This window comes from Desarmillaria tabescens, assembly GCF_030435595.1.
Source record: "Desarmillaria tabescens strain CCBAS 213 chromosome Unknown EV420scaffold_55, whole genome shotgun sequence".
Lineage (NCBI taxonomy): Eukaryota > Fungi > Basidiomycota > Agaricomycetes > Agaricales > Physalacriaceae > Desarmillaria > Desarmillaria tabescens.
In genome coordinates, this window is record NW_026848354.1 from 55235 (window position 1) to 67728 (window position 12494).

General features: G+C 53.0%; 1 protein-coding gene across 1 annotated transcript; it reads left to right on the top strand.

The window, feature by feature from the left end:
• The first annotated feature begins 1063 nt into the window (after positions 1-1063).
• Positions 1064-2795, top strand: EV420DRAFT_1574732 (uncharacterized protein). Its single transcript, XM_060474430.1, has 2 exons — positions 1064-2307; positions 2355-2795. Exons 1-2 carry the CDS (start codon positions 1524-1526, stop codon positions 2747-2749), a joined length of 1179 nt encoding a protein of 392 aa, XP_060324983.1. The 5' UTR covers positions 1064-1523; the 3' UTR covers positions 2750-2795.
• Positions 2796-12494: the final 9699 nt, after the last annotated feature.

Below are 12494 nucleotides of genomic sequence, written 5' to 3' on the forward strand. Positions count from 1 at the left end.
CGGTGGAACTTCTCGCCGTCTGCAGTACCATCATACGGAGTAGGAGGGATTGGCTTAATAATCCGTTTCTAACTAGATCTATGCCTCCTATGGCGGTGGCCATGATGACGATGAGATCCATGCCTTCGGCAGTGGCGGCGATGATGGTGACTATCATGAGATGAGTCTGAAGCTTCCGAAGAGCCTGATTCTGATGGTGAGTCACTACTTGAGTCTGAAGAGCTCGATTCTGAATCCGAGGGATCACTATCAGATGGAGAAGAGTACGAATAGCTTGAATCTGAATCCGAATCATCACTAGAAGAGGAATCAGAGCTCGAAGGATCTGAATCAGAGGAGCTAGCATGCCGCTTGCTCTTCCGTTTCTCATTCTTCTTCCTATTGAGCTTCTGTTTACGTTCCAGTGAGGCTTTCTTCTTAGATTTACCAACTTTTAGAACATTGGCTAAGAAGCTATCAGCCAGAAGCTGATCTGTTGGACGAGTAGAGCCATGCCGGCTCCCGTGATGACTGCTTGAGGGTGCTCTGGACTTGCCCTGAACCACCTCTTCCATCCGACGATCAAACATGCTTGCCAGCGGCTCAAGATTATGAACATTCTTCTTCTTAGAAGTCCTTTTCTTTGATTTCGTAGGCTTTTTCTGGTATTTTTTCGGTTCAGCATCCTCAGGATCTTCATCAGAAGTTTCCTCAACCTCGAGAACATCATACCGGCCAGTCTTACCAACCAGTTTCTTAGTTCGCGAAGCCTTGGACTTGCCAGAAGCTTTAGTCCGCTTAGAAGACTTTCCGACCTTTGTGTTAGGATCGTGCCAATAGGATTGCGGCAGAAAGTGCACGTAGCGGAATGCCGCGGGATGCGTCGGGCGTAGGCAAAGCTATTAGCAACGTCACCCCTGAGCCGAAGCCCTAAGATGGATACGGACGGAAGTCCACGGAGTGGCAGAGACGAGGTAAGAGATAAGTCCAACGGATCGGAGTTCCGCGGACTGGAGAACGAGAGTTAGACTTAGAGTCAGAGAGAGAGAGATTGGGCTGAACCAAGTTGATATTCGAACTGAGTATCTACAGTGTAATTCTAAGGCTTATATACTAGTTAGGAGTCCAATCTAGTTCCTACTCGGAGTGGTCTACATTCTAGGGTTGTCGGAGGATGTATTCTACTGGTCGGTAGCCGATGGGGTCCAATGACATGTTTGCTACTGATGTTGGGCTATTGATAAATTGTAATGGAGAAGTGAAATATAAAATGGAATATGAAATGGAATATGAAATAGAAACTGGGAATCGGAATCTGTAGGATTCTGGGCTGTGGTTTGTTGGGTTGAGTGGAAGTTGGGTTTCCATCGGCATGCTCGTTACAGTATCCCCCCCCTTAGCATTCTTGCCCTCAAGGACGCAGATCCCGATGGCCGAGTGTGACCACGTGGAATTTTTTCAGGTTGGTCACGTGGCTTTTCACCTCTTAGCTTTCTACCACCACCATCTCCTCTATTTTCTGAGTTTTGTCCTCGTCGTTGGCCATGGCGTCCACCGTTGAATACCGCGCTTCCATGACGCCTGAACCATATGAGCCTGCCCCGATGCCCGAAGATATTCGGCCTGAAGACCTAGAGGCCTTTTATGATGAGTGGGATGCTGCGGAGAAGGCTAGGGAGGATGCCGCGGAGGCCCATGAGGCTTGGAAGGTGCAGAAGCAAAAGGAGGAAAAGAGGCAGGCTCTGGAGTTAGAACGGCGAGAGAAAAAGTTGGTGCAGGAAAGGAAGGTTGCGGAAGCCAAAGCAAGGAAGGAGAGGGAGGAGTGGGAGGCCGTGGAAAGGAAACGGCAAGAGGAGGCAGAGGCTAAGGCAAGGGCAGAGGCGGCCGCCGCGGAGCAGCGGAGGTTGGAAGAGGAGGCAAGGGCCTTGGAGGAACGGAGAGCCGCGAAGAAGAAGAAGTTGGAAGGTGAGGCCAAGGCAAAGGCTTTGGTGGAAGCTAGCAAGGCCACGGAGGCCAAGAAGGAGAAGGAGAAGGTAGGCGGGGATGAGGGAAGCAAGATTGGTAGCGGGTCCGACGGAGATGACGAGCGGGAGAAGGACCCAAAGGGGAAGGCACTGAAAAAATTGGTAAAGCAGAGGAAGGATAGGAAGGGTAAGGGCAAGGTGACCAATTCGGAGGCTGCGGATGTTTCGAGGAAGCGTAAGATCAAGTCTAGTGCAGTGGTGGTCAGTGGGGAAGAGGAGGTCGTGGGGCCGTCGGGGCGGCCGTTGAAGAAGTTGAAAACCGAGCCTGAGATGCAGGTGGATGACGAGGAATATAAGAATAATGGTAGGCTTCCCCATGGGTTCTGACTATTTTGCTGACTTGGTGCGTAGAGCGTTGTGGACATTGTAAGACAGACAACATAAAATGTTTCATTCGCCGCGGGCGTACTTGCGAACGGTGCAAATTAAAGAAGAACAAGTGTGTGTTTCCACAAGGTGAAAGTTCGGGATCTGCGGGGTCCAGTGAGATCATCGACCTCCTACAAAAACTTTGCGACAAGATGGACGATTTCCAGGAAGGCTTGGAAAGGGTAGAGGGGAAGGTCAACTTCCTCGGAGGCCGGGTTGATGACCTTGTGGACGACTTCCATGAGGGTGACGCACCGGAATGGCCATCGGATTTTGTTGAGGAGGAGTTTAGGGAGGAATGGGCAGCATCTAAGGTCGAGCTCGGAAACCTCAAGAACGTGAACTCGGAGGCCCTACGGATCGCGATGCATATGTGACTTGACAAGGACATTGCCCAGTTATGGAATGCTCACATGACAGGTATCGAAACTCTCGATGCCACAGATCCCTTCGAGGTCACAAACATGCAAGTTTGGTATGGCTGCCTTGGGGAAGACGGTCTTCGATTGGCCATCAAATGTCGCGACCATTTCTTGGACACAAGGGACAAGTTCTATGCGCTCGGAGGCTGTCGGATTGAGTGGGTGTTGTGGAAGAGGTATTTGGATGTTAGCCACTAACTCTTATCGACTTAGATCACCTCGAGATCGCCACTCGCACTTCGGTGGTCGATACAGGAGGGGTCAAAGTAGATGGGAGAGAGCCAGTCGTGAACTTAGATAGTCACAAAACGGGGAGCTTTGAGGTAGGTAGATTAAACCTTAGCCGAAGCTGGGGTTTAGACCAGCTGAGGCTCTGCTTAAATACACGTTGGCTAGACTAAAAATAGTACTGTGAGAACGTCCAATAGGAATCGCATCATAGAGTAAGCGTGAATACGTTAGAAAAGAAAAAGAAAAGAATAAACCATAACATTACCCCCTCTTCAAGACTCGTTTGTCCCGAATGAGCCCTGACTCTCACCTGCACTCTCCGCTGATTCGCTGTAGAAGGATAGATTGTCGTCTTCCTCATCTTCTGAGTCAAAGTCCCAGTTCTCGTAGATGCGTTGGAGGTTTTCGAGGTTGATTTCCGACTCATCGTTTGTATTATCGATGTTTGGTGTTCCATCGGCCTCGTCTGTAGTTACTGACCCTGCTGAGGGGTCTAAGTAAGAGTCCGATTGTGACGCCGAGTGTCGAGGGTTTGTGCACTGAGAAGAGGACACTGTTTCCGCGTCCGAGATACACGGGGTATTCGGTTGATGGAATGCTGTCACTGCTTCCCGAGGTATTTGGTGGTCGATTCCGACGGGTTTTCCGTGTTTATTGATCTCCCATTGGATCCTCTGAATACGGGCCTCGTACTCGTTCACGAGTTCCTCTGCATTCGCCATATTCGAGCATTTTACCCAGGAGTTTTCCTCCATTGGGTATCCCTTCCATTTGACCAGGTACTCCGTGATCGTTCGACGAGTTTTTCCTCGACCTATGACTTTGTCCTGTTGCTCCACGATCTCTTCTATTTCGTACTCTTCCTCGTCATCTATCAGTTCTGGAGGTGGTCGTTCCGGCCGTGGTTGGTTGGGAAACGATGGAGGTGTATACGGGGTTAGCAGGGATTCATTGAATCGGTTGTGTATTTTCCAGCGTACTGGTAGCTTTAACTCGTATGCTGAGGCTCCTTTCTTTGCCGTGATGGCAAAAGGTCCAACTCGTCGATCGCCCAACTTTTTAGTTGGTCGCGGAAGGTGGAGATTCGTTGAATCAAGCCAGACCTTGTCCCCGATGTGATATTCCAAGGAGGGACCTTTGTGTTTATCGTAGGCTTTCTTCATTGACTCCGCCGCTCGTTCCAGAGAGGCCTTAGTCTCTTCTTGGGCCTTCGCTATTTCTGCTACTAACCTCCCCGCCGCCGGGACCACGGTCGGATTCTGTGACGTGGTAATGACCTGTCCGTCTCTCCCGAATACTACCTTGTATGGGGAGTACCCGGTCGATGAATGTTGGCGGTTATTGTGAGTGAAGGCCGCTAGAGGCAACCAGTCACTCCAATCATCTTGTCGGCCATTTACGAACATCTTCAGGTACTTTTCGATCTCCTGATTGACCCTCTCTGTCTGACTGTCTGTCTGCGGGTGATAGGCAGTGGAAGGATTCCCTTCGACATGAATAAGAGTGTAGAACTCTTTCATGAATTTAGAAACGAAGACTGAGCCGCGGTCCGAGATGATCTTTTCAGGCATCACTCCATAGGGCACGTAAACATAATCCCGCAGGATCTTGGCGAATCCGAGGGAGGTGAGTTCTTCAGTGCATGCAATGGGAATAATCGTCTTGGAGAAGCGGTCGACAATGACCAAAATAGAGTCGAAGCCCTTGGAATTCGGTAGTTTGGTGATCATATCTACCGAAATATGAGTCCAGGGTCGGTCTGGGACCTCATTGGGATGCAGAGGAGCCCTTTTTGGGCGACGATCCGCCTTAGTCCTCTGGCAGACTTCACACCCCTTGACGTAGGCCTCTACGTCTCGACGCATTCGTGGCCACCAGTAGTCTCGAAGGACTAGCTCCTTGGTTTTCTCGATGCCCGGGTGTCCGGTGGTAACATGATCATGCTTGAGGGCTATAATTTGTCCTCTAAGGTTGTGGTCCACAGGTATGTAAATTCGCCCGCCATACCACAGCAAGTCTTGCTCCCGAGAAACACCCTTTTCGTGATTGAGGGAGTCGGATATCCCCCTATCCCAACGACGAGGGTCGTGCGTGGCTGTTTTGATCCTTTCGTGCAGTTCCTCGGCGGAGGGCATAATTAGGGCCCTAAAGTGTTCTGCTTTGAGGACCATCACGTCCCGATTGTCCTCCTTCCCTTGGTCATGATCCGCCCTTCGTGACAGGAGATCGGCCTTACGATTTTGCACCCCAGGCTTGTGATGCAGAGTGGACTGGTACTCCACCAATTCCGTCACCCACCGTGCTTGTCGTCGGTTGAGTTTCTGGGGTTTACGGAAATATTGAAGGTTGGAGTGATCCGTCCAGATCTCAAAGTCCTCCCTTGCTCCCATGAGGTATTGTCGCCATTCCTCGAGGGCGATCATGATGGCCAGGAGCTCTTTGTCGTAGATCTTGTAATTGCGCTCGGTTACGGAGAGAGCTTTGGACAGAAAGGCTACCGGTCGCCATTTTTCGTTCTGCCACTGAGACAGTACCGCCCCCACCGCTCCTTCGCTTGAGTCGGCTTCAACTCGGAACCTTCCCTCGTCTAATGGGATGGCTAGCACCACATCTTCGCGAAATAGCTCCTTGAGCTTCTCGAACGCCTTCTGTTGGGCCTCTCCCCACTTCCACTCTTGTTTCCCGGTGAGCATGGTTAAAGGCTTGACATGCTTACTATAGTCTCGGATAAACCATCGGTAGAAATTGCAAAATCCGAGGAAGGACTGCAATTCCTGTTTCCTTTGGGGAACCGGCCAATCCAATAGTCCTGCGATCTTTACCGGGTCCATTCGAATCTTCCCTTCACTGATAATTACTCCCAGGTATTCCGTTTCCTCCACCTCGAACTCGCACTTCTCGGCTTTGAGGAAGAGGTTGTTAGCACGCAGTATCTGGAGTACCCTTCGCACAATTCGTTTGTGTTCCGCCTTGGTCTTGGAGGCGATGAGTATGTCGTCCAGGTACACCGATACTTCTCCAGCGGCTATGAGATCTTTGAAGAGGTCATTCATCATCCATTGAAAGGTAGCCGGGGAGTTGGTCAGTCCGAAGAACATCACCAAGGGCTCATAGAGTCCATGGTTGGTTCGGAACACGGCTTTCCATTCGTCCCCCTGCTTAATCCGTACGTTATTGTACCCCCACCGGACATCCAATTTAGTGAAGTACTTGGCCTTCTTCAGCCTGTCCATGAGTTCTCCAATAAGCGGCAACGGGTAACAATTCTTGATGGTCATTTCATTAAGCTTTCGGTAATCCTGCACAGGACGAAGCTTCCCATCTTTCTTTTTTACAAAGAAGAACGGGGAGGCCATGAGAGACTTGGACGCCTGGATGCGACCTGTCGCTAAGTTCTCGTCCAGGAACTTGTCTAATTCCTCCTGTTCTGTCGGATTAAGAGGATAGACTTTACAGTCAAGATTGGCATTGGTGTTGGGAATTAGTTCGATGGCGTGATCCCAGGGTTTACGTGGGGGTAGCTCATCGAAACTCTCCTTATTGAATACGTCTTTGAACTCGCAGTATTCTTCTGGTACAATTTCCTCGAAGGACTTGGTTGTCTTTTTCGCATTGGCCTGGGCGGCCAACTCATTGGCTTTGGTCCCCATGGCTCAAACGTGGAAGGCCTCTTCAAAATCGACGACTAGGATAGTATCCCCCTCCTCGTATTCCTCCCATCGCGAGGAAGGATCAGTGTCAGGAAGAGAAAATGGTATTTTGCGGCATTTGCATCGGGCTAGGGTGACGGACCCCGTATCCCAGTCAATCAGGGGGTTATGGCGTTGTAGCCAATCATGCCCAAGGAATAGGGGGGTGGAGCCCAGGTCTACTACTGCCAATTCGATCCTTTCCACGTGATCCCCAATCTGTAGCCTTACTTCGGTGTACTCCGTGATGTCCCCTCCTTTATTCCTTGTGCTGTCGGCATTGTACACTGGGACTGGTCGGGCCGCCCTTTTTAAATTAAGGTCATGGGCCTGGGCCCAGGCCCTGTCGATAGAGCTGCCGGTAGTGCTGCTATCGACTAGGGCGCTCACGGAATGTGTCTCTCGAGTGTCGAGTGTCTCCAATTGTACTTTTATTGAGACATTCCGTCCCTTCCTTCCTCATATACATAGGTGGCTTCTGCAAGTCCTCCATCCACTGCCACCTCTCCCTGGCTTGAGCGGCGGTCTCAGTCTGCTCTTCCAACTGGTGGCATAGTTGGTCAGTCACTTCCTCTCGTCGGCGAGGGTGTACCCACCCGTTGAGAACAGCTCTCGTCGCGGCGTCTCCTCGAGCAATGCGTAGCGCACGGCGTGTCCAGAGTATCCTGTGGGGTTCATAGTACATTTCTGCGATCACCTTCCTGTCGTTAGGGGTCGCGGTGAGGGAGAACGCGGGTGAGGACACCCGTTTAGGGGTCACGACCGGGATGTCGGACTGCAGGTGGGCTTCTTCGTCTTCGACTTCTTCCAACGAAACGGAGGTTGTCTTGCTTCGAGGCGGCATTTGGTCACCAGGCCGAAAAGGGCCCCTCAGCGGCACTTGGGCGCCTTCCGTCGAAGTGGTAGGGGAGGGCTCGCTGCCCTGTGTTCGGCCCTGGCCTTGGGCGCTTGTGCTCGGCGTTGTAACCCCTACGCTAGATCCATACTTATCCTCCTTCCTAACCGGGGTGGTACTCACGGAAACTCCTGGCAGATGCACACGTATTGGCTCCCCCAAGGGGTCTTCACTTTTTTCCGACGAGACGGATACTAAGTGAAGGTGGTTCCCCAAGTTCCCGGCCTCAGCTGCATTTCTGGCGCTGACCGTAGGGTCGTTTGTTGTCCCTACAGTCAGAGTCGTCGGCCGCTTCTCCCTGCCCGGGCGACCTGGGTCACGTCTGACTTCGGCCTTTACTCGACCTGCGGCAGCGGCCTCTTTGCGGTCGAGCGGGGGTTCCGGAGGTCGGACAGCCCCTCGGGGTTCTATGCTGGGCACAGACCGCGCAGAGCGGCGGTAATCCCCTTCTACGCCATTGGTTGTTTGCGATTCATCGTTCTCGGTTTCTTCGACTGGTAACGCGGCGAAAAAGTTGGTATATTGTTCAAACGGAGTACCTACATACGTAGTATAAGTCCGACTAGAAGTACATGAGCGCGCACCAGATGAAACTAAGTCCTTTGCCGATGCCGTCGAATCGCTTATTTCGACGCCGGCTGGTCTTTTGACGACTTATCGTCCTTGACCTCCTCGATCTTCGTCTCTTTTCCGTTCTCCTCCTTCTCGGCTTCTTCGAGCAATTGGCGTAGACGCTGGACGTTGGGCTTTTTGCGGGGAGGAAGTTTGATGGGGAGCCATTTCGACTTGTCCGTCGGACATTTATGGTCCCGGTTCCATCCAGTATTCCCACACTTGAAGCACTGCTTATCAATTTCCATCAGCTGCCCGGCACCTCCATAAGTTGTCCCCGTGGCGTCCTTCTTGTCGCCACTCGAGCCTTGGCCACCACCCTTCGAAGATGACTGATTTTGATTGCCTCGACCAGAACCACTGTTCTGGGAGGACTTATTGCCCAATCCCTGGGCGACTCCATAGCGATAATTGGCGTCGATCCTCAAGACTCGTGCCTTCCATTCTGCGTAGGTTGTGGGGCGCTCATTGTCCCCATGCATAACCGTATTCCGCACCGTCGGTCGTATAGCGGCTTCGACCGCTTTGAACATTTGCTTCTCATCTCCGAATTCCTCGCACTTGTGGGCCAGCTGTTCGAACTTCGTGAAGAACTCAACAGCTGACTTGAAATCAGACTGTCGGATCTTCTTCCACTCGGCCTTCCAGATCGTGAGCTCTGCTACCTCCCGGAATTGGACAGTAAGGTCATGGGAGAATTCCGCCCACGTGGGGAATCTCCAATGCCCCTGCGGGTCTCGATAGCGGTAGTATTGGTCGACCCACCATTGCTGCGCTTCCCCACGGAGGTATCCCTGAGCGAACGTAATGCGATAGGGGTTCTGCCCCTGGTCGTTCATGGTGTAATACATTGGGAACACCTGGAAGTAGACCTCGCAGTGATGGAGGAAGCGGGTAATGTCCGAGGATACTCCAGTGAAGTACTCCGGCTGGGTGATCAGCTTGGGCTTCACGTCATTCCAAGGGTTATTAACCGCGCCGGGAGCTAATTGCCATGGAGAAATCGGGTCCGGTGGCGAGGGCACGTGAGGAGGCGCTGGGGGTTTCGGAGGCCTCGAAAGGGACCGTAGATTGCGATTGTCCCCTGGAGGGGGGTATCCTCCGAAATTCCGGGGCAGATCGGACGGGCCGATAGAGGGTATTGGGGGCACTGTGGACCCTTTGCCCTTGTCAGGACGAGAAGGTCCCGCCCCTGGGTCCTCGAGTTCGTCGTCGTCCCCGCCTGCCCCTGCGAAGAACCCTGGGCCGAAGAAGTCCTCTGTTTCCAAAGGATTTGGCATTGGCTGGGGTCGTCGATAGGGTTCGCACCCTTGCCGGGGGTCTTCTGGATGAACCAGACTCCACACGGCGGCCGCTCGATGCCATGTTTCTACTTCGAGTATGTTCTTCATTAAATAAACATCGCCCATCTGCCGGGCGTGTCGATAATCTTCTCCCGCCTCCGTGAACAGCCACTGCGGGTCTTTCTCCATGTCCTCCATCATTATTTCATAGAGGCCGTGCCAAGGTAGGAGGTCGAAGATGGCAGGCCTTGGGACTGGTCCATTAAGGAGGACCACCTTTACTGCCGCCATTACCGTCGGTTCGAGGGTCCGATTTGGGGGGCGGCTGGGCATCCTTTGACTCCTGCCTCTCTCTGGCGAGGCGGTCGATTTCTGCGTTCCTCCTCTGTCGTCCGATGTCGGAGTCCTCATCAGTGACCTCTGCCTCGTAGGCGGCCCAGGCTCTTCTTCGGGCCTCGAGGTCGGCTCCTGCTCGTCTGGCGGCACCGGTGTATCTGACGGCTGCTGCTCGTATTCGGTTTCCGACCTCAGTGGGGGTTGCGTCTGGCTCGAGGGGTAGGTCCCACCAGCCGTCAGGTCCTTGGAGCGCGTCCTCCTCGGCTCGGTGGATGAGTGCATCATGCGCTCTTCCTCTGTCCATTCTGGCCTGGACCTCTGGGGACTCCCGGGCAGCTCTAGGGAGTCTGAGGGACTCGATGTACGTGTGATATAAGAGCGGCCACGGACGCTGAGAGAGAGGGACGGGGTCGGCGAAGGCTCTCGATTGAACTGACGGGCTCCAGTTGGAGACTCCGGCGAGGCACTCGGAAACGGTAATTGTTCCAAGTTCCTCGGCGTTGTACTCTGGGAACTCGCCCCAAAGCTCCCCACTCGTCGGCTCGTGCGCAGGGACGGCGGGAGCGAGCGTTGGGGTCTCGGTCCCCTCAGAGACCTGGTCGGACTCTGATCCGGCCTGGTCTCCAGCCACAGCAGCCTCTTCCCCTGGGTCTGCGTAGACCCAACTGGTGTGGGGGTACCAGGCGACTGGCTCGCCTCGATCGGTTGGCCAGGAGCTTGGAACAAGCTGTGGGTCAGCTGTACGGGTGGTAGCCGCGGAGGCTCCGAGGCCAAGCTCTCCGGGATCGTCGTCGAAGTCGTCTCGGGCCTTTCCTTTTCCATATTTCCTCTGCTCGCTTCCCCAGTCTGCGTCGGTCCACCTTTGCTGCGAGCGTCCGCTCCAGCTATCTCCGGTATAGGTTGCATCCTCCTCCTCGTCCAGGTAGAGGTCGTTGAGGATGGTTTCGAGCTGGACTCTTTCGAGGTTGGTGAGCTCGTCCCCTTCGAACTCGGTGTCAGGGCTTTCTTCGCCCTTGACCAGATGCCTGGTGCCTTGTCTTCTGGCTCCGTCGGCGCTTGACTCGCCTTCGACTGGAGAGACGTCGAAGAGGCCTGGTAAGGGTGAGTCTCCTCTGTCGAGGAGTACCCCCCGGGTATCTGTGATGTCGACAGAGTCTCCAGACTCTGTAGCGCTTCTGTAGGAGTCGGTGCTCGACTCTGAGGATCCCGAGCTGGATCGTGACGATCCGTAGAGGGACCCTCCAGGTCCTCTGGGTGTGATGGGTCGGCCATCGTGAAGGGTTTGCTGTGAAGCGGCGGGGATGGAGATTATCGGAGGTGGGTAGGTTGGAGTAGCCGGGACGTAGTGAAACGGTAGTTGCGCTCGTACTCGTCTCTGCTGACGACAGCACCGTTGGAGATAATACAAGAAGGTGAACAAGAAAAAGGTTATAAAAAGCACGGAGATTACGGGAATGGCGTCAGATAAGGGCATCCGTTCGCGGATTTATTTTTGAGATAATCCAACGACCACGGTGGACCATACGATGGCCAAGGCGAGGATGGTTAAAGCAGCGAGGGTCGCGATAATCAGGTTGAGGTCGGTCTCGTAAACGGGGCTGGTCATCAACGAGGTATCGTCGTCAAAGGATGGGTCAGTCAGTGCTAACAGTATGACTGCTAACAGTGAAGCTAACTTTAAGGATAGGTTGAATAGTTTCGTTGTGCCTTTAGACGAGAGGGAAGTATCCACCGTACAGTGCTACTAGCAGTCCTGCTAAAAGCGGTGCGGCAATACAAATTCGGATAAGGGCGAGGGTAAGGAACACAGTTGTTAAAACTGCGAAAATAGGGTCGTTGAAGATGTGGGGTAAAACCCAGGCAATTACTGCGGCTTGGAGCAGTAGGTCAAAGGGAGTAACCCAAAGGGCTACTGCGACAAGGATGTGTATCGGATGAATTTTGGGATAAGTGCCTTTTCCGTTGGTCCGCTCGCTGTGCGCTAACAATCATGAGATTGTCCACACGAACGCAAGGCGATGACCTCTCTGGTCGGGCAAGAGGAGTTCGGTTCATAAAAGTTGAGCAGCGCTCTTTCTTAGAAGTGACGCTGGGCAACGTTGGCGAGCTTTGGCTAAATGTTAGCCACTAACTCTTATCGACTTAGATCACCTCGAGATCGCCACTCGCACTTCGGTGGTCGATACAGGAGGGGTCAAAGTAGATGGGAGAGAGCCAGTCGCGAACTTAGATAGTCACAAAACGGGGAGCTTTGAGGTAGGTAGATTAAACCTTAGCCGAAGCTGGGGTTTAGACCAGCTGAGGCTCTGCTTAAATACACGTTGGCTAGACTAAAAATAGTACTGTGAGAACGTCCAATAGGAATCGCATCATAGAGTAAGCGTGAATACGTTAGAAAAGAAAAAGAAAAGAATAAACCATAACATTGGAGGATGCGGATGAGTTTTTGGTAGAGGATTCTGAAGGGGAATTGGATCCCGAGGAGAAGAGGAGGGATGAGATGTGCCCAGGCGCAGGTGCCATCAGCGTTCCGGCACTGGATGAGCTGGAGCTTATTGTCATGAGTGATGAGGAGAAGGAAGGAAGTGGAAGGGAAGATAGGGTGGACGAGGATGTGGTGATGGGAGAGTTGGTGCGCGCGGAATCCTAGGCGC

Bases quoted from the DNA above. Each gene is read 5' to 3' on its own strand.
- EV420DRAFT_1574732 (XM_060474430.1), top strand. From the start codon at position 1,524: ATGGCGTCCACCGTTGAATACCGCGCTTCCATGACGCCTGAACCATAT. The intron at 2,308-2,354 runs GTAGGCTTCCCC...CTTGGTGCGTAG, and splicing joins CGAGGAATATAAGAATAATG to AGCGTTGTGGACATTGTAAG.